We start from the raw sequence: 21,210 nt of genomic DNA on the forward strand, positions 1-21,210 counted from the left end.
AGTAATAAAACCTTCATGAACAAAACATACTCAATACGTGATTGATTTATCTTCAAGAGAGACTCAAAAACTGATCCAAATGTGTTGCAATATTCTCTTCACTTCTTTGGAATTCAGGAAATTGTACACATCAGATATCTGGGTTACTTTTCTTATCCTCGCTAGGACCCGCACCCAAGATGAATGCGGGAGAGAAAAGAGCGTTCCTAAAATGTAGCCCTCACAATTTATAGACTTCCTGACCCTAGACAGTTTTTTTCTTGTCGGTTGATTCAGTCTTCCTCTCGTCTGTCTCACGTTCAAGGTCCGCGTCTGATCCCATGACCTGGTGTCACTCAGCATCCTGCAACCTTTCTCCTCTTTTGTGCGGATGTCCAATAGAATCAAATCTCCAATTGTTGTGTTTTATGTGTGGGTGCCGCTACTGTGCCTTTGTGACCGCGTTGCGCACGTCTTGTGTCAAATTTGTTTTCATTTGCATTCCCGGATTGTGTGCCTCTGTGTGAGCTCGCACCTGAGCCATCACCACAGCAGGGGCAAGCCTCGATGAGTCACACTATCGCAATTCATCTCCTTTTAGTTCGCACTCCTTCTGTCCTGCCCATTTAGGCCCGCAAACAATATTCCCTTTCTTGTTTCCACTCCACTGATAAGCATCATCGTCATTATTTTCCTTTCACAACTAGCATGACTTGACGGATTTTGTGCATATAAGTGCACTCTTTCTGACACACTCTTTGATAAATGAGACCCCAGAAGGTATGTTTACTGTTGTGATTGTGTGTGATGACAGTAACTTCCTATAAAATTCAATAAACATACAATACAAATGGATTTAACTGTATTCTCTTTATGAAAGCAAAATATTACGTTGCAGCTCATCTTTTAATTGAGTTTGTGCCGTAATCACGCCGTCGTTTTGCGCTCATTCATGAATAGAGTTTTTACATATTTGGGTATGGATTAATTTTGGGTGCTGATGTCCTTCTTCTGGAATGAAGTAATTACACAATAAATAAAAAAGATTTCCCGCTATTGCTTTAGGGTTTTTTTTTTGCTGACATGGCAACAGCCGCAATAGAAGGCGAACATGACCATAACGTGACATGTCATGAACTGACCTTGATTTTACAGTAATAAACAGAATATATAATATAAAAATAAACACACAGGATCACCAATATGATCAATCTGTTTTTTTAATTATGTGCATTGATGAATAAAAAAACAACAACAACAGAATAACAGCACTAATAAATGATTGACCATAACTGGCATTTCATTCATCATCATCACATCTATCGCGCCTACCGCCCCTGCCGCCCTTGCCGCCCTTGCCGCCCTTGCCGCCCTTGCCACCTCCACATTCATCTTCATCATCATCACTGCCCTTTCCTCTACCCCTGCCGCCCCGTTTGCCAGCTCCTTTCCCCCGACCCCTCCTGCCACCCTTTTTGCGGTCACGTCCAATCAGTTTGCACACGCAGCTGAGGTACTCCCTGAAGGTGAGCTGGTCGTCATCGTTCCTATCCAGCTCGTCAAAGACCTCATCGAGATCGCATTTCTCAAGTTTTCCCTGTGAACACACAAAATGGGCCACTTGGAAAAAAAAAAATCCCATCCGTGTTTTGTGTTGAGAATAATTTTTCTGTTTTGTCACTTACATTATAGTCTGGGCCACTGATTACTTCGTCTACCAGCGCCTTAAACTGATCCCGGCTCAAACAGTCGTTTTCCTCGCTGGCGTACTCGTCAAAGAGTTCCCCAAATTCCTCAATGACCTTTCGAAGTCTATTACTCATGGCTGCTTCAGGAGGATGAAAAGTCGGTTTCTGGTAAAAGTTGTGGAAAAACAGGAGAAAAAGGTCTTACGTTAAGATCGGTTTAGATTTAGTAGGATCAAGGGGTCAGGGAAGGTCACCATATTTGCAGAATAGACCAGAAGTCGCATTGAGTTGTGTGGGGGATAGATAAAATAATGCAGATCATGTTGATAGTCTCAAAGACAAACTCATGCACGAGTCAAACAGTTCAAATCACGAGTTCCATCAATACTTACCGTTTGTTTAGTCTGATCTTGTCTCGTTCTCCAGCGAGGCTAGTGCGCGAATGAAGTGGAATCCTCTTGTACAGTCAACACACCAGCCTTATGACTAATCTCGCTGACGTTTTGGTGTACTAAATCCCACCTCGACAGGTAGAACGAGTTTGATTGTACCTGTTTGTGCAAACATTTAACATTTGTCAAAGCACTCCAGCACAAATGAGTCATATTTGAAATAGCTCACACATGTTTTTGCGTCATGTGTCATCTTCAACACCGCTGATCCTGTTTAAGGTTGCGAGGGGGGGGGGCTGAAGCTTATCTCAGATGACTTTGGGCGAAAGGCGGACGACACCCTGAACTGGTTGCCAGCCAGTCGCAGGGTACACAAAAACATCGTCACTGAGTGGGAATTATACATTGTTGCACTGTCTTGACTTTTTTTTTTCAACCGGAGGCTAGCCTGACCGCAGTCAAAATATTTTCGGATTTCAGCTTGAGCGATAAGAGAAAAGCCGTTGCGAATTAACCGAGTTGCAAGTCTGCCATTTGCTGCTAGATTAAGCGTCTCCGAGCGCTGTGTAGTATGTGCTTGTTGAATATTTTCCATATTTGTTTTGTGTTGTAAATAAAGTGATCAGGAGGGGCTGATAGATGTCTCAGTCTCTCGGGTGTGAACTCTCATTAGACTGAAAAGACTTAAAAATGGCCGCCCGCATGAAGGAGTAGATCCAATATTTTAAAGGAATTTTGTTTAAAATGAATACTTTGTATACTTATTTAAAAAACATCAGATGAAGTCGATATGAACATTTAAAATATAACAGACAATTTCAACATCTTGGTTTCAGTTCTCCTTTGGGCCTTTTTGACCCTTCAAAACTACCGCGCTTTAGGTTATTTTTAGCATTGATGAAGTCAGTCAAAACACGTTATTGTGAGTAATAATTAAGAGCAATTGAGTAACAATTGTTTGGTTGTCACCTTAAACAACATTTTTATCATTGGATTTGTAGCAGTAATTAACGTATTTGTTATGAATCCAAATTGTTTGGGTTCGAGTTGTTTCCTTGTGAGTGTGAATTAAATTTTCGGGATGGAATTGTTTTCATGTGAGTATGAATTGAAACTGATAAAGTGCAAATTATTATGAATACAACTTTAACTGTCACAGGTTACAGAGAAAGTAAGCTGCAATTCCGCCACACACCGGTGGGATGGACAGAGCTTCTTCAAACTCAAATGAAGCATCACAGGTAAAGTTAATAATAAATATTTATTTTATAAAGTTGTTCTATTAGTAGTAATGGACAGCTTTGGGCTTTAGCTCGCAAGATAATGACACATCTTAGTGCTAGCATTACTAGCATTCTGATTTGATGAGCGCTAGCTAATTAGCACTGGTATGCAAAATGTGACAAATGTTGAAACAGAAGATGATCAGTTTTGTGATTCGGTGAATAACTCAGACCGTTGTTAAATCTGTTCTCTTTTTCTTTGTGTTAATCCACCCCCGGCTTTATTGTAAAGATGTACATAGCATGTACCACTTTTGGTATTGAGAGATTCTGAATCATTTATGTGCTCCAAAGTGAGCGTTTCAGAAAACAAAAGCTGTAGAACCACAGCAATAAAGAGACAGGACTCTGAAAGGCTTGTTAGAACGAATTTCTTCACATACTGTTTTGAAACTAAACATGTGTGGGGAAAAAAAGACCAACAACTTTATAATGGACCCAAATTAAAGAATTTCTTTGTAGTCAATTATAGCAGTAAAGTCCCGTTTCTTATATAATCATCACTGTATTCTTTCTAAACTTCTCCCCCCGTTTTCCTGCGATTGTACAAAATGGCCAGCTGAGTCACAGCTCTGCAGAATTCAAGAAGTTTGACCTCGTCATCCTTGTTCTTGTCCATCTGCTTCAGCATCTTTGTGATATTCTCCATTGTGAGTTTCCCCTGTCAAAGCCAAAATCAAGAAAGCGTTAAGTAACAAGGGAATGTTAAACACACGCATGCAACCGTGTCCGGTGCTGTGAATGTGTCCCGTGTTGGCTAAAGTCCCTCACTTGAAAGTTGTCGATATTGACTTCAGCCTCAAGCATGGCGTCAATCTCCTCCTTGTCCAAACGCTTTTTCTTGCCGCCGTCACTGTTGTATTCCTCAAAGAGGTCTGCTAACGTTGTAATGACTTCATCCAGGCGGCCCATGGCTACTTAGTTGGTGAAAAGTCTTCTTCCTGTAACTGTTTAGAAAAAAGCAGGAGACGTTCACTTAAAAAAAAAAAATATATATATATATATATGTATATATAAATAACATTTTAACCCAAACACTCAGCATACTCAAACGCCATCGCGCAACTCCCTTGAACACTTACAGAACGGCACAATCAGCAGACAAAACGAGATCTTGCGTGACTCTCCACAGATGTGAGACGGGCTCAAGCGAGGTGCATGGTTTTATTTTGGACTTCTTATAATGAGGCACACGCACACACATGCAATCAAATGTGATTTAAATAATTTCTTTCACACTCCACCCAGACTGGTTTCACCGTTTCGGCTGAGCCCAATTTGACAGCGAAAGCACTTTCATTCAGTCACTCATTCTCCGAACTTCTTATCGTCATGAGGGTCACGTGGGTTTGGTTAACTGTCTTTGGGCGAGAGGTGGGGTAGACCCTTAATTGGTTGCTAGGCAATGATAGGGCACACGTACACAAACAACCACTCACACTCAAATTCACACCTAAGAACAATTAAGTGTTTAATTAACCTTTGATGCATATTTTTGGAATGTGGGAAGAAAAAGGAGTATCCGGAGAAAAGCATGCCAAAACTGTTTGAACACAAAGGCAACTTCTCTACCTCATTGTGTTTGAGGTGTACTGTGCAACTAAACACATAAAAAAAGTGTGCTTGCAACACCTATGAGTGAATTACATGCATTATTAAACTTCCTCAATTATTATATTTCCTTTTTTAACAAGCTAGAGCAATGTGAAAATCATCCAGGACTATCGGTAGACACTTCATATTTTAACAACAGAAATATAAAACCTCAAAGTAGAATAATATAAATACAGTGAAGATTTAAGTTGAAAAAAAAAATCAGATAAAGACAATAGGCACATTTAAAATATCACAGCAACTTTTGACATATTGGGTAGAGGTCCCTCTTAAGCTTTTTTGGATCTTTAGGATCACCGCGCATTCGCTTGTTTTTGATATTAGTGGAAGTCAGTAAACACAAGTCACGGTGTCTAACAAGCCATCTTATGTTTGTTTGCATTTCACACAATTGTTTTAGTCTGTAGAATCACATTCCAATTTGCATTTTTATTTGCACAAAAATTACTCTGAGGAAAAATAAACTAATAGGCTACTACTCCTAATAAAGCTGTTGGAACCTTTTCAACAGGCATGTCAGAAAAAAAAAAAGTTTGGGAACCACTGCAATAAAGAGACAGGCTTGTTAAATAATATACATATTTTTTTTATTTACTTCATGTCTTGAAAAGAAGCATACAGGGGAAAAAAAGATCAGCAAATTCATAATAGACCCAAATGAAATGTAATTTAATTAATAATTAAATTTAATTTCATTTCATTTAATTATCCCTGATCATTTGACTTCATTTGGATTTATCATTTTGACCCGTCCTGGTATTTCTTGCGGTGATACACAATCGTCAGTTGAGTCACAGCTTTGCCGAAGTCAAGGAGTTTGAGCTCAGTGTCTTTGTTCTGGTCCATCTGCTTCAAGCTCTGCTTGATATTCTCCATCGTGAGCTTCCCCTGTCAAACCACAAATCCAGAAAACGTTAAATTACGGGGAATATGACACACACCGTGCTGTGACTGTGTCCACTAGGTTATCTAAAGCCACTCACTTGAAAGTTATCGATGTTGACTTCCTTGTCAAGCAAGACTCCCGTCTCCGCTGAGTTCAAATACTTGTCGCCGTCAGTGTTGTATTCGTCAAAGAGGTCCGACAACTTTATAATGACTTCATCTAAGCGGCCCATGGCTCCTCAGCTTGTGGGAAAAGTATGTTCCTTTTTTTGTTTTGAAGAAACAGGAGACATTCTCTTTTTAAATAAAATACAAAAGAATTTATTTCAATATCATTCACAATTACAGATAGACTCATTTATTTTTAGCCTAACACGCATCCGGCGTGCTCCAAACGTCATTGAGCAAATTCCTTAAGCACTTACAGTATGTTCCGCCGTGATTCTCCAGAGACGTCTTTTAGACTCAAGTGAGACGCATCTTCTTATATTGGACTGTAAAATCCATTTAATCACACAGCACGCGCACACTCAACATCAAACGTGATTCACGTAAACTGTTTCAGACTCCACCTAGACTGGTTTCACTGTTCTGCTTTTGCCTCAAGTAAATGTGCTGGGTCTAATTTGACAGCGAAACCAATTGCATGTGTGGGGTGATTGAACACAAAGGGAGTTGATTGTGTTTGAGGTGTACCTACTGCCAGAAAAAAACAAAACACACACAGGAATCCCGGTGTACTTGCCACACCTATGTTAAAACATGTCTGCTGATTGCCATACATTCATTAACGCTCTCGGTCAATGGTTGTTGATGACATTGTGTTTGCCTCAGGAGAACAAAAGCTCAACATGAGAACAAGTGGACAGAAAAAAATAAAATAAAAAAAATAACGAGAAAGACAAGATATAAAAAAGGGACACAGGGAAAAAATGGTAAAATTAGGTCCATTTAAAACCAAATCAATAAAAACACAGATCATGCCCGATGAATTTTACTGTGGGAATGGTGCACTGCACGAGCGAAAAGCAAACTGCTAAAAAGCTACCAGGTGGTCAACCTCACTTTTTCCATCTGTGGCATAGGATTGCTTCTCCTCAATTACTAGCTGGACATATTTTCTTATACACAGTAAAGTGAGACACTAATCATTTAAGCACCTTCGATTGTACCATAATAATAATAACAATAATAATAATAATAATAATAATAATAATAATAATAATAATAATAATAAAACTCAGCAATACAAACAGTCTTGCTCTCCACTTAGTTTACATAACCATTATCAGGAAGGTTAACGTATAAAGTGCACAACTATGACTGAGTTATGAACCAATGGCAGTGAAGCACAAGTCACAGGATATTTTCATGCTCAATAGGGGGGGAAAAAAAAAAACAGTAAAACATCATTGCTGCTAGCGATCTGATTCCACATAAAATGGAAAGCGATCTATAAGGCTTTGACCTATTTTTTAAATATATATATCTTTAAGAAGTCCATCCATTATCTAAGCCGCTTATCCTCACAAAGGTTACGGGGAGCTGGTACCTATGCCAGCTGTCTTTGGGCAGTTGGGAGGGTACACCCTGAAGTGGTTGCCAGCCAATCACAGGGCACCGAAAGACAAACAACCATCCGCGCATACACCCATAGCGACAAATTATAGTGTTCTATCAACCTACCAAGCATGTCTTTGGAATGAGGGAGGAAACCGGAATACACCCACGCAGGCACAGGAAGAACATGCAAACTCCACACGGAAAGGCCTAAGCCGGAATCGAACCCTGCACTGTGAGGCCATCATGCTAACCGGTCATCAACCGTGTTGCCTGAAGAAGTCCAAACTCTCCGATTTTCAGTCAAACGTGAATACATTATCATTTTCTTAGTCCTCCATGAAAGCGAACAAAACAATCAAAACACGGCATTCATCGGGATCATCTTATGGAAAAGTGATTAACATTTTTGTCGTCTAGTTTATGACATTTTACAAATTTTAAAAGTGGACAGAGAGAGTGCTTGCCTAACACTTAATGGAAGGTCTCAATAGGGAAGGAACGGCAACAGAAGAGGCTTGATTGCCTCTAAGGCTCAACTTAGTCCGCGGCTGTAACAAAGGCATGGATTACTCCTTCTACGTACCTTAGCCAGCTGCCGAAGATGAAAGAAGCGTGATCTAACAACCGCACTGATTTGCCGGTGCAATATCCAATATAACTTAATCCGTCTGAAAAATCTGATTTATTTACTTCAAATAATGTGTTCTCTATGTGTGTCTATAGTAACAGGCAATTAACAACAACAATTAAATGTTCTTCCACCAGATGACAAAAGGTATATAATTAACCAGTCTATAAGTGCCTTTTGCGTCATTCCCATGGAGTCTACGGTGACGTAAAAGTTTGCACAGACAAGCGCTCCATGTCCGTGAATGTCACAAATATCAAAAATGCATTTTCTGTATCGATAGCACACCCTCTGACGACAAGAAAGTAAGCGTTATGAGAATTGATTGAGAAAGTCACAAGTTATGACTTATTTTCAATACACACAATTTGACTTTGATGGTTGCCGCCACCAATGTCGCAGAGCTGAGGCAGACTTCTACTTTTCACAACAGGTGCAGCGTGTAACAAGATAATATCTGATAGAATGTCTGTGGTAGCGTTCAGCATAGCATTAGCATATAGCTTTGTTGCGCTAGTGATCAGCACTTATGAAAACCTTCGATGGCTGTTGCACAATAGGCGGATGGCACGGTCTGGGCCTGCACGGAACAGCTTTGGTCCACATTGACTATTGTACAAGCCAATGACAGGGTAAGCCAAAAAAAACTCCAATAATGTGGTGTATACAACCCCATTTAGTCTAAACATGATAATCTGATTAATATTCCGTTTGTGGAATATCAATATCCGCGCCCGGGGCAATATTTTGCTGTTTTATCCATATTTCATTCATGCAATATTAATCAGAATGCTGTGTTTAGACTACCGGGTGTGCATATATCATATTGTAAAGAACATTTCTGACTTGACTTGCCCTTTAAGGTTTGGACACCCTGCACAACATTGTATAAAAAGTATAATTCTAGGGCCAAATGTCAGCAAAAGTACTTGTCACTATGCTTTTACACAGTTTGACTGAAACTGTCAGTGGGAGATTTATGCCACAAATAGTCGCACATAAGGTGTTGAACAATAAACAGCAGTGTTACTTGTTGAGTGAATTGTCGAATTGTTGTTTTCATGAAAAAAATATGCCAGCTATGCAAACCCTCAACACACCTGCAGGACTAAGGTGCTGAGCACTATATGGCAAACTCAACACCTGAAACACCACCAATCTATTTTCTATAGGGCTTGTCCTCATTGGGGTCACGTCGTCAAACAAATGAGCCAAGAAAAACTGCCTTACCTTGTCGTAGATTGCTTTCAGGAGAGCCTCTCCTTTTACTTTTGAGTTTGCTGCCAGCAAACCCTGTTCAGCCTGCTTGCGCACATACGCACACGTTTGTTTTTTTTTTTTTTATCATTCCAGGAACTGAATCAAATGAGCGCCTGTTTCAATCCTTCATTGGCTTATTTTTAGCTTTGCTGAAGTGAATCTATAACAAGTCAGCAAGCGTAACAAATCCTGTCAAGGCACTATCTGCGCCGTTTGCACAATCCGTAGTGCGCATGCGCAACAGCTCAGCTATCATTGATTGGTAGCTACGGCAATAACATACAACAACACTAATTCTAAATACTTAAATGTTGCCTCGATGTCATGCTGTGCGTTTTATAGCATATATAAAGATACTTTCATATCATCTTCATCCAGTAGAGTAGTACTAGTGACCAGTAGCTAGTAGCTTCTATTAGACTGGTGAGTCTGTCCGATACTCCGCAGCCTCGCCCCATCCACTTATTGTGCGTAGATCCACACAACAGAGACACTAAAGTGTTTTACTTTGAGTGCTGATAGTTATTTGTCAATGATTTAATACAATCGAACTTTGCATAGTCGTGGAGTTGAAAGCAAAATATATTTATTTGAAATATAGAGGAGTTCAAATGGTGAGAACAAAATTGGTACTGAAGTGTAGTACTCAAGTAAATCTAAGTTCTTTTGGGAGGTAGAGACCCGTTTTTTTCCGTTCAACAGTTCTGTGTCACCCTTCAATAATAATTTTAATGCACGAGAGCCCTTCGCACGAGATCATCATAACACACACACGCATCCTTGTGTTAGCTCGATGCTGCCACCTAGTGTTTACATTTTCCTTTAGCGCAACAACACGTGTCCTTTAAGGAATGAGACGTTCCGGAATTAACAATATAGTTCGATGCTGATGGTAAGCATCCTCTGTGTTACCAAGCCAACCTTCAATGTGTATTCATGTTGTCATGCAGATAAATAACTTGCCTTTAATTGGGATTTGGCAATCTGGAGTGATGTAATCCATTTGAAATGACTGGATTCTAGCGTGGGCAAACATCAGTGCAGACACTGTATACTCACGGGCAGCGTTGTCATGGCAATGTATCACATTTAAATTCCTCAGATACAACTATGCTGTGTTGTAAGGGCGTGACATAAACCACTTGCAAACCAGATCATGTGTCATCCTGCAGGCCCTGCGCTGTTAGACATCGGAGCTGGGAGGAGTTTGGTTGCAATAAAAGGGACACGCCAGGAAAGTGTCCCACAAGATCCAGTAGATGGCGCTGTTTTGGAATCAAGGCCACTTTACTGCGTTAAATTGTGAAGCTTTTTTCCTATGCTTTTAAATATGGGGAGAACATTGTGTCACAAGTTCAAAATTTTGATGTTATCTAAAATTAGGCATTGGGTCAGCGCATTGCTGCCTAAAGCTTTCGTTTTTTTTGGTGTGAGTGTTTTTTTTTTTATTTGGCTTGAATTCACACATTTTTTGGATCCTTGTCAAACTCTGCATAGCAACAACTGGACTCCCAGACGTTAGCTAAGAATAATAGACGCAATTCTGCAGCCTGTTTAACATTTTATTTCAGCAATGAAGTGTTTACCTCAACTTCCATACATGTACAATTAGTTACCATATTTGTAAGCTTTATGGGTTAGAAGAAAACATGAGTAAAATCAGATTGTAGCGCCTTACAATTCTTGGGCCACCTGCTATTCATCAACTGTATGGTTATCAATCAGTTTTTTTCAGAGGCGGTGAGAACAGGGTGGACATTTTGGGGCTAAAATGTTTCCAAGTGTTCACGTCATGCAGAATAAAAAAACAAGAACAGCCTTTCATGATGTGAGTAATCAGACAGACAATGTGATATTCAGTCAAACGTTAGTTTATATTCATGGAACACAAGTGTCTGCTTCCTTTATTGTTTGCCCTTCTTTTGGTGAAGCACGTAGCACTTCTCACAAGCCAAGGAGAGGCCAGCAATCAGGGGGAGAAACTCTTCAAAGTCCAACTTGTCATCTTTGTTGTGGTCTAGGTCCTGCAAGATGCAATCCACCGTTTTGGGGTTCTTTTGAGTCTACAAAAAAAAAAAAAAAAAAGTGGGTGGGTGGGGTTAGAGAGACAGTCATGATGCTTGTCTTGAGGAATAAGTCAGATGACAGTGAACCACAATGTGTTCCATAGTACTGGTAGAATTCTTGTGTTTTGATCTGGCCACTATTTTTTCGATAGGAAATAATGGAAATGCAATATATATATGTTCCACAGCTATTAAGAAAACCTTGAACAGAGGCGTCGCACAAGCTGAAGTTGTCGCCAGTCAATTGCAGGTTGCACACCAACAACAATTCACAATCACATTTATCACTCCTACAGACAATTTTGAGCTCTGCATTTTTTATTTAAAGGAACCCAATACACAGAAGTAGTATAACGCATTGCAAAACTGAGATAGTAATATTGAAATATTATTCAATTACTTGCTACTGACAGTAACAGGTAATATCCAGCATATTTTTTTCAAGTAACTTGCCCCATTGCATTAACGATCATGTTCTCACCTTGAGGAAGGTAGGTAACTCTGACTCCAAGAGTTTTTTCAGTTCTTTTTTGCTGAGCGTCCTGCCATCGCCGTCGTCTTTGGCGTAGCGGTGGAAGATGACAATGAGGTTCTCCATGCATTTCTCCAAGTCAGTCATGGCTGCAGAGACAGGTGGGTGCTGTAAATGGAGAAAGTGCAGGGATTGTGAGGCGTGGTAATGGCAGAGTAATATTGGAAACAGATATTTTCACTATTGTCATAAAGTGTCACATTGCGCAGTGACAATGTCAGTATTTGAGACATATTGACTGTGTATCTTAAATAATATTTGGCCCCACCTCCTATTATATGTTTTGTTCCATGTAAAATGCAGGACTAATGAAGCTAATATTCATAGAAACAGTGTGCTATTTAAACCTCTTCCTGCATTTTGCCTTCAGATGAATAGTGATGCATCAATATGAAGTCATCATTAATATAGTTTATTGTAAAAATTATATACACAGTATGATAAGTATTTTTAACTCATTCACGACCAGCCCAGATAAAGGAAATGTACTATTTGACGACTATACTCGTCAATGGCAATGAATGAGTTAATATTGTTTATTTTACTTAAGCAGAACTTTAGATTATAATTTTTTTCAGGAAAAGATGAAACTAATATTCAAGAACAGAGTGGACTAGTTTTAGACATCTTTCTGCATCAGACAGCAAAAATCTTGACACAAAGCTGTTTTTTTTTTTTTATCTCAGATACTTAATATTGAATATTCACATGCTTTTTTTAAAAGACAATTATATACAAAAATTGTATTCATAAACAACTGATCATATATAGTATATTATTCACCAAAAAAATAATTGTAACAAAATAATTTCCTTTCCCTGGTAGAATTGAATTATCTGTTTAAAGAATTTAATTATCTGTTTAAAGGATGTAGCCGATTTTAGTAGAGGTGGCCAGCATCCGTAGCAGATGTTTAAGGCAAACAAAAAAGGAAAAAAATAAGATTAAAAAGAAAGAAAATAAAGTATAATAATAAAATGGGCCAATCTATTAAGAGGAAATGATGATCCATGCACATTTAAAAGAGGACTTTAAGTACACACAGCTCAAATACGTCATCAGCAAACGGTGTAGCACCAAGGGAGGATACGGGTGTTGCTTTCATTGGCACTCAGAGAAAATTCTTCTAGTATTGGACCACATGTTCCGAAACAAACGGACATCCTTATCTCACGGTTGCTACCCTTTGCTCCACATCCGCCTTTTCCCATCAGGATTTCAGCAAGACAAAAAAGTCGTTAAAAAAAAAAAAAGGTCGTAAAAAAAATTAAAAAAAAAAAAAAAAAAAGAGAGAGAGAGAGACAGGATAATGGAATACATTTTCTTCCACAAAAGAACAGGAAGCAGAAGGGCAGCCGTTTCTTGTGACTTGGAGAAGTGCATTGCGCCCAAAACCGCAGTCCACTCAATGAATGACGCACGGCAAACACACCCATTAGTGTTCAACATACAATTTTGCGTAAAACTGAAAATAAACGTAAAAAAAACACAGCCAAACTATTCACTCGAATCCATCTAGATGACGTTTTAAGACTCCGCGAGTGTTTTTTTTCCATATTTTCCGTCAACTCTAGCTTCTGGTATGCACTGCTTGCGTAAAATGAGCGCAACATGCCCAAAAAGTGTCAAATGAAGAAGCATGAACTTACCGGACCAGGAGGAGGTTGAGTGAACAAGATGGGCTTGAGCGAAAAGCAGGAGTTCAGTAAGAGTTTATTCGAGTATATATAGTCAGCCGGGCAACGCCCGGGAGAAGGAGATGGGAGGGAGATGAAGAAAGACGAGGTGGGAGGGAGTTAAAGCAAATAATGTGCTCATGCGTCTTCCACACCCAGTTGCACACAACTCCCAAGATTTTTTTTTTTCGAATATCAAAACCACGGCTGATTTTTTTTCCCCCTATTGAAGCTCAGAGGGAAAGCTTACACTCTATAATCTTTGCATACAGCATGAGACGCTTACATGGTGTCAACTTTCTTGGGTTGTTAAATGAGTGGGTGTGTCTAAACTTTTCACTCAACAGCTTTAAACACTTTCTGAAAGTTTGAGTACAAGTAGAGTGATCCCTTGAGATAGGAGTTGAATTCGTTCATTGGCTACACTCATTACGCAAAGCACTTGTGTCTCAATGGAAAAGCTATAAAACAGCAACAAAACATTTTGGAATATTTTATTTTAATAAGAAAAGCAATACCATAAACTTATACAATACAGTGGACCCTGGCCTACTCACTGTTCGGCACCCATGGATTCACCTATTCATTGATTCGTTTTAATTGGGATAGGAGCCACCTGTGAAAATCCGCGAAGTAAACGTTGACATTTTTTTAATTACAAATATTATTATTATTATTGTTAAGCTTTAATCTGGGGGGGGGTTACACCTCTATTACTCCATTGTGACCCCACCAACATGGTTTCTAAATCAATCCTCGCACCTGACTCAAATGATCAGCTCATCAGCAAACTCTGAAGAAGCCTGATAAGTATCCTGCTCATTTGAATCAGGTGTGTTGCAACCGGGAGAGATGGAAAAACATGAAGGGAAGCTGCCCTCCAGGACTGGATCTTGACACCCTTGTTCTAAATACTTGCTACACAACAAATCTAGCTTTAAAAATTCAAAATGAAGACAAATACCACGCTACAGGCTGTGGGAGGTGATGGCAAGCCATTGTTTCGTCGTCATCATAAAAAATATGATTCATAGCCTTTGTTATGAATCCTCACATCTAGGAAATTCACTTTGTGCTTTGCAGTTGAAAATAAGGTGTGGTTTAAAAAAGAAATCTAGAGAAAAAAAATAGGAATTGTGAGTCCTATCGGTTGACCATGTACAAACGCTTATTTTACATCGAAAAGGAAGCTAAGAATAATATTGTCTTCATTTTCCAAAATGTCATTCAGAGTAAAACATGTCAGTCCTGGAAAGTTCCACTAGCTAATCAGCAACAGCCAGATGTAATGTCACCGCTATGGTGGGAGTGTTCATACTACCACAGCCAGTGGAATTTACTATACATTTATTTTAGTAGTGGTGCTTTCTTTTCATGTCGGTTAAGGATAAAAAAAAAAAAGAAAGAGTGAGTGAGAGAGAGAACCTCCAAAAGTTTTTCATTGGACAGCAACAATTTGTGAGGAGATATCAGACCAGGGTGTCACGGTTTCTGTTTTAAACTTAAATCTTAGAGGTATTTGATGGGGAATATCCTTTTAGAACGAACCAAATATGCCTTTACATACTCGAGGAGCAGAAAAGGCCGTCACTAAATTGTTTCCTCCAAGTTGGATGCATAGAAATGTCCAAAATTATCTTGCTGATATAAAAAAAATAACAATCATTTGTTCTAATTCATTGACCAACACTTATTTTATTAGATGTAGTGCATTTCCTCTTGCTAGACAAACAAAAGTTAATATTATCAGTGTGAAAGAGACAAGACACATTGAACGGTTTTCTAGAATTTAATTACAAAATGACTTGTTGTATGAATATGGGGCGCAGTAATCTTTTTAATGGAATGTGGACCTGGCCAATGAAAGTTTCTATCAAAATCGGGACATCTGTTTTCATTCATCAATTCTTCCTCTTGCCCTTGGTGGCCATCTTGGCGGGCACCGTCGTGGGAGCGGCCGCCTGGTAGAGGGCTGCAGATATTTTGTTGATGTAATACAGGGCGAAGAGGGAGAAGATCAGGCTGTGAGGAGAGAATGTTGACGGATTTAGGAACGGGGGGGGGGGGGGGGGTTAAAAAAGAGAAGTGCATGTGGAGGCTAGTCAAGTGAGGACGAGGTGACTGACCATGTGGTGACGCAGACGCGATGAACCAAGCCGGATGCAAACAGTGACAGGCACAGGCACAGCAGAACTGAAAGTCGAACAAAGTTGTTCAAGCACAGTACAATACGTTCACGTTATCCAATACAAGAGAGCGCCAATCAATCTGCCTTTACAGATAGCGTTCATGAATTAGTTGCAAAGTAAAAGCTGGAATTCTGAACTTTTGTCTCATTTTTGTCTTTTGATCTAAAATGTCTTCAGAAAAAAAACAAGAGGAATTGACCTTGCTGTTCCAATACTTTTGAAGAGGACTGTATACTTCAAATACTCCAGCTTCCTTCTCACGTTCCAAAAACATGTTTGACGATAGTGAAAACACATTGTGGTTTGTTGGTTATAGCATGTCTTGCCTCACAACGGAGATGTCATGGTTCAAATCTGAGTTTGCTTTCAATGCTTCCTCCCACATTCCATGCATACTGAACACATTAGCACACTGAAGACTCTAAATGTGAATATGGGTGAATGAAAGTGTGAATTGTTTGTCTATGTGTGTCCTGTACTTTACGGTGCCTAACTCCCCAAATGGAACATATGTTACACTAGAGGGTGTCCCAAAAGACCTAATACACTTTCCGATTTAATTTCAGGTATCATTTAGACAGTTGTAAGGCCATCCCAGTCCAGTAGGAGGATGCAGACTGGGCACATTGAATCTATGATTAAAAATAATGATAATAATACAAATAATAATATTTGGCATATCTTCATCTTGCATCAACTTACTTTCTGGAAAGATCTTGGCTTGGAACCCTTTCCCAAAAAACAGATTTTCCAGATTACTAAATGCCTGAAGAAACAGAGTAAAGGCTAAGCATTTCTAATAGTGGATGTTACGCAACTGTAAACAACAAAGTCAAATGATCAGTGCTGAGGACACAGAGGATACGGTGAGGGAGCAGATGAAGAGGACGGAGCCCAGGAAGCCTCCCAGGATGGTGAGCCACTCAGTAGATGCCAGCTGCTTACTGAACATCTGCATGCCGGCAAACACCAACACCGACAGCAGGCTGGACAGCACCAGAGACGTGCCCGTGTTCACTGCTGCCAGGACGAAAAAAGGCAATTTAGTCCGCCAGTTTGCTCCATTTACGACATCAATGACATATTGACTAATATTCTGGTTAGCTTTATTAATTACACTAGGGGAGACGTTAAGCATTTTTAAGCATATTTATGTATATTAATAATAATAAATTCCAAATTAAGCATATTCCTAAATATTCAATGCAACTTACAGTGAACATTTGTTATTGCTAACAAATATATTATGATTCGTTCTCAAACTTGAGGAAATTTGCAATATAATATTGTTATCTCTTGTTTTAAGTGCATTTCTACAATAAAAGAACCTTTCTAAACCAATTTCTCCTCTTGAGAAAAACTTACATTCAAAAGCACCGATGAGGTTTAAAAAAAAAAATTCGTCAGAGATTTATATCCGTTAACTAAACCAACAGAAGGAAAAATATTCTACCCCCCCAAAAAACTATGAATGAAATGTTTATTAAATCAGAACGCATTATTTGGAACACACACAAAAATGTAAGACATCACACGTTCATTTTCATTAAAGCAAATAAAAATGACCTCGCTTGATTTATTGTCAGTTGTATAAGGTAGCTAATGCTAACTGTTCTCTTAAATGCCGACCTAATGACACGTCAGTGTTCTAGCCGAAGCCTTGCAAATGCTAAGCTAATGCTAACGTCAAGTCATCGCACGTAAGCGAAGCCAGTAGTAATGTAAATACATTTTTTGGGGGCATTTAGAATAAAGCTTATTTCCATTATCGATCAAACGTGTCGTGCTAAAACTGTTTTGCATCGGTGCTTGTTAGCTAACTAATAGCCGGACAAGCTAGCTACTTGAGCAGAGCAAGCTGGACGTCCGTATACACAATGAAGGCATACAAATAAATTTGTTATTAAGCGTGTAATACATACCCATGGCTCCAAGTTAATTGCTCGTAATCGTGGTGATTTATTTATATCTTTATAAAGGTCCAATTTCACTTTGCCGAATTGGGAACTGTTTGGACCTGGGAACCGAAGGGGAGGAACTGTCACCCGGAATTCATTAAGAGGCTGCTGAGCGACTGTCATCCTAGAAAAATATAAAAGTAATTCAAAAAGAAAATGTAAATAGTAAAATAATTATAATCCATCTCCGAAGAGGTATAGTAATAATAATAATGCGTTAAAAAAAAGAAAATGATCGAAATGAATTAAAAACGGAAATAATTATCCACATAACTATTAAAGTACTTCAAAGTATATATTACAATATATAAAAAAATAAACGATGAAGCAATCGGTGCAAAATACGTCTCAATAAACCTAATCACCAATATGATAATAGTTTAACTATATAAATATATATAAAGCCGTTTGTAATAAAAAACAAAACAAAATCAAGGTGTAAAATAACATTAGTTACAAAAAATGTATTAAAATACATAAAAAGTAAAGGAAAAATATTTTTTTACAAGTTAACCTAATACTGGATGCACTAAAACAATACAGGCACACTAATGATCTATGTATAAAAATAATAATAAAAACAAAATAGTAAAATGTTATAAAAAAAACGAATTTAATAAATTAACTGTAATAACTACATAGAACAGAATGATTAAATCTAAAAAATAAATTAGAAAACAAGAAATAAAACTACAAATATTAAATAAAAAAGGAGTCAAATGATTTTATTTATTTTTTTTACAAACAGTATTTATTATTTTACATATATGTAACTCTTCCAAGTCTGCAGCAACAGATTTCAATCACACAATTTAAAAAATTACACGTGAACATCTATTTTCTATCGCGCTCTTCCGCCTTGTGAGGTGCACCCGACCAATCACTGGACATATTTGCACAAGCCATCGTTCACACTAACACTTACACATAAGAAAATTGTCCTGAAGTCATCAACGAACCTAAAGTGAATGTTTTTGGAATGTGGGTGAAACTCAGCATTGCCAGAGAACACAACCAGTAGCATGGGGAAAGACAGTGCCGGTGCTTGCTCCGCATAGAGTTCCGAGATGAGATTCTAACCAAGAACCTCTGAACTGTGATGTATAGACTTGCTAACCACTAGCACGCAACGTCCATGTGAGCACGATAAACCAAATACAACAAATGTCTTTTTTACATTTACTCCATCCACGTGTACATCATAATGGCTTCTTTGACAGTCCGAAAACAGCGATAAACAGAAGAATCTCCATCAAGGCAGGCAGCACACTAGAAGAAAATACAGAGAATGACATGAAGTCACAAATATTTTCTTATTTACAGTCTCAGTTTATTCTACCCCCTGAAATGAAATCCATTAATATAAATCTGTACAATTAAGCGCATGTACCAACCTGCACGGGACAAAAATAATCCAATAAGTCCAGCACTCCCACTTCTCAAACACAAAATAAGACAAGGAAACTGATGCGCTGCAGTGGACCGTCAGTGCTAGGTAATGTGTATGTCAGGGAAAAAACAAAAAACAGTCTGGAAAGCTGTGGCAAACTAACCTGCAGAAGGCAAGAATCCACCAGTAGATGGCGCAATCCCATTGCTCAAATAGAAAGAAAACCAGAGCCACCGAGCCACTGGCATGGGCTCCTGTGGCTAGTGAACGAGTCATGGAATTAGTGTACAACTGATGATTTAGTTAGCACTGCATAATGTACATGAATATCTTAAACTGATACGCGATCGTGGTTTTATTTTATTCCTCTTATCTTCTAAAACATACACATATTTCCTTATCTAATCTTGCTTCAGTGACGAAAAGTATCTATAGAAAGTTAACACACCCCTATGAAAACAGGTTGGGGGGGGTTTCACTGTTAAAAAAAACACACAAATACATCAAATACAAGAGTGCATAAGTAAGTAATTCAAAGACTTAAAAATTATAATTACAAACATTATGAGCAGTTTGATTAAAAAAAGAAATACGAAAGATTGTAATCATTTTGATGATAGTACTAAATAAGTGATCCTTTCTAATTTCACACTAACTTCTATTTGGGGTTCAAAGGAAATTATACATTTTATCTTTGCACTTTCTTTCATGACCTCCAAGTGAAAAAAAAAAAGTTTGTAAAATAATTCGCAAGTTGAACGCTCCAAATCACTGACGTTGATGATGGCTTGAATTTGGGATCGTTCGATTTATGGGTCATTAAACTTCGGCAGTTCAACTGTCTTATCAGGGGTGTGCTCACTTTTTCTCCACATATGTGCATTATATATATTTTGTCTTCATACACACAGTATAGGGACATCTCAATGTAGGTGAAGGATACACAAAAGCCCTTGGCTGCCGTTGAACATGGACACTCCAGAAAAGAAGCCAGCTAGCTCAATGGCAAATAACCCAAGTGTGACTGACAAGGCCACCACTAACCTGTAGCACACACATATGTTAAATATAAGTGCATAATGTAAGTATATTTCATTTGTACTTACTTTAAATCCTCACTGTCGTATTGCTCTTGCGTGAACTCCAAAGGCAAGCAGGACTTCACATTATATTCCTGTGACACCAACAAGATTTGGTGTTAGATGACGAGAAAAAAAATCATTTTTCCGACTGAAAATAAAGCGTATCACAATGTTTTAACAAAACAGCAAGGGTTATAAAAGAACTCACCCTCGTCCAAAAGATGTTAACGACAATAACAAGGTGGGCGATGATGGTCAGGAAACGTGCGGGTACAAGGCTGGTTATGGCCGACATCGGAACTTTTTAGTTACCTGTTTGAGATTAAAACAACAATTCGAGTTTTAATATGTCCCAACAAAATGGGGAGGATATTTGTCGTCGATGAGTGCCATGTAAATCTTCCGACGAGGCATTCACGGCACACTTACAGTGTATTAAATAGAAACAAACAGTTGCGTGGATTAGTCGGTATTATTTAACCACTGTTAGGAAACAAAATAACACTGCATGCAGCGACTTTTCAACTACATTTAAATTCACTCGTTAAAGAACAAAACAGACTAGAAAAACACACAACAAGCTAGTTTAGTCCATCCGTGTCCGCCTTTAACGTGTTCAAATCCCTCGAATACAACCGGAAGTAGCATCGGTTGCTACAGTAACTGTAGAATTGGTCCATGCTTGATTGCCAACCGGAAGAAAAAACAGCTTTTGAATGAAAGTTCCGACAAGATGGTGTGGCGACGTCTTTTTGTATTTTATTTATTTTCGATAAAACTATAAAAAGAGAACTACCTAAAAGCGAGAGAGTAGTGTGAAATTGGTTAATTTTAAGGTGGGAAAAACTGATATTTTTTTCTAAGATTCAACAACAACAACAACAACAATAATAATAATAATAATAATAATAATAATAATAATAATAATAATAATAATAATAATAATAATAATAATCGTGAGGAAACAATGACATAGAAACCGCTCCAAAAAAAAAATCTCCTTTGAACAATGCGGCTTGCCAGCT

At 38.4% G+C, this 21,210-nt stretch overlaps 4 protein-coding genes and 1 long non-coding RNA gene across 10 annotated transcripts; all 5 read right to left on the reverse strand.

Moving 5' to 3' along the window:
* Positions 1-1,279: 1,279 nt before the first annotated feature.
* LOC148328938 (uncharacterized) lies at positions 1,280-9,409 on the reverse strand. Its single transcript, XM_088306707.1, has 5 exons — positions 9,263-9,409; positions 4,114-4,289; positions 3,860-4,003; positions 1,665-1,832; positions 1,280-1,576 (listed from the first exon to the last, which is right to left on the reverse strand). The coding sequence occupies exons 2-5, from the start codon at positions 4,252-4,254 to the stop codon at positions 1,280-1,282; spliced, it is 750 nt and encodes a 249-aa protein (XP_088162833.1). The 5' UTR covers positions 4,255-4,289; positions 9,263-9,409.
* On the reverse strand, positions 5,519-9,408 carry LOC148328939 (uncharacterized). 2 transcript variants are annotated; one of them, XR_015845679.1, is made up of 3 exons: positions 9,263-9,408; positions 5,940-6,104; positions 5,519-5,844 (listed from the first exon to the last, which is right to left on the reverse strand). It is a non-coding gene; the product is annotated as an uncharacterized LOC148328939 (long non-coding RNA). The 2 variants fall into 2 exon arrangements; XR_015845680.1 differs by lacking the exon at positions 9,263-9,408 and adding an exon at positions 6,267-9,256.
* Positions 9,410-10,841: 1,432 nt separating the features above from the next.
* LOC148328940 (protein S100-A1-like) lies at positions 10,842-14,269 on the reverse strand. Of its 2 annotated transcripts, none has more exons than XM_088307597.1 (3): positions 14,124-14,269; positions 11,840-11,998; positions 10,842-11,355 (listed from the first exon to the last, which is right to left on the reverse strand). In XM_088307597.1, the coding sequence occupies exons 2-3, from the start codon at positions 11,975-11,977 to the stop codon at positions 11,197-11,199; spliced, it is 297 nt and encodes a 98-aa protein (XP_088163723.1). In that variant the 5' UTR covers positions 11,978-11,998; positions 14,124-14,269; the 3' UTR covers positions 10,842-11,196. The 2 variants fall into 2 exon arrangements, with proteins under 2 accessions (XP_088163723.1, XP_088163722.1); XM_088307596.1 differs by lacking the exon at positions 14,124-14,269 and adding an exon at positions 13,540-13,857.
* Positions 14,270-15,336: 1,067 nt separating this feature from the next.
* krtcap2 (keratinocyte associated protein 2) lies at positions 15,337-17,830 on the reverse strand. Its single transcript, XM_088307083.1, has 5 exons — positions 17,678-17,830; positions 16,621-16,775; positions 16,458-16,521; positions 15,693-15,759; positions 15,337-15,588 (listed from the first exon to the last, which is right to left on the reverse strand). Exons 1-5 carry the CDS (start codon positions 17,679-17,681, stop codon positions 15,468-15,470), a joined length of 411 nt encoding a protein of 136 aa, XP_088163209.1. The 5' UTR covers positions 17,682-17,830; the 3' UTR covers positions 15,337-15,467.
* Positions 17,831-18,457: 627 nt separating this feature from the next.
* On the reverse strand, positions 18,458-20,904 carry LOC148328942 (transmembrane protein 107-like). Of its 4 annotated transcripts, XM_088307181.1 has the most exons (7): positions 20,615-20,904; positions 20,394-20,497; positions 20,210-20,277; positions 20,047-20,147; positions 19,267-19,363; positions 19,108-19,151; positions 18,458-18,982 (listed from the first exon to the last, which is right to left on the reverse strand). In XM_088307181.1, exons 2-7 carry the CDS (start codon positions 20,478-20,480, stop codon positions 18,966-18,968), a joined length of 414 nt encoding a protein of 137 aa, XP_088163307.1. In that variant the 5' UTR covers positions 20,481-20,497; positions 20,615-20,904; the 3' UTR covers positions 18,458-18,965. The 4 variants fall into 4 exon arrangements, with proteins under 4 accessions (XP_088163307.1, XP_088163306.1, XP_088163308.1 ...); XM_088307180.1 differs by lacking the exon at positions 19,267-19,363 and having other exon boundaries at positions 19,108-19,204; XM_088307179.1 differs by lacking the exon at positions 19,108-19,151 and having other exon boundaries at positions 18,462-18,982; positions 20,615-20,896.
* Between the last annotated feature and the right edge of the window lie 306 nt (positions 20,905-21,210).

The sequence above is a fragment of the Idiotropiscis lumnitzeri genome, chromosome 10 (assembly GCF_059441095.1).
Source record: "Idiotropiscis lumnitzeri isolate Australia: NSW breed Sydney's pygmy pipehorse chromosome 10, RoL_Ilum_1.0, whole genome shotgun sequence".
NCBI classification, from domain to species: Eukaryota; Metazoa; Chordata; class Actinopteri; order Syngnathiformes; family Syngnathidae; genus Idiotropiscis; species Idiotropiscis lumnitzeri.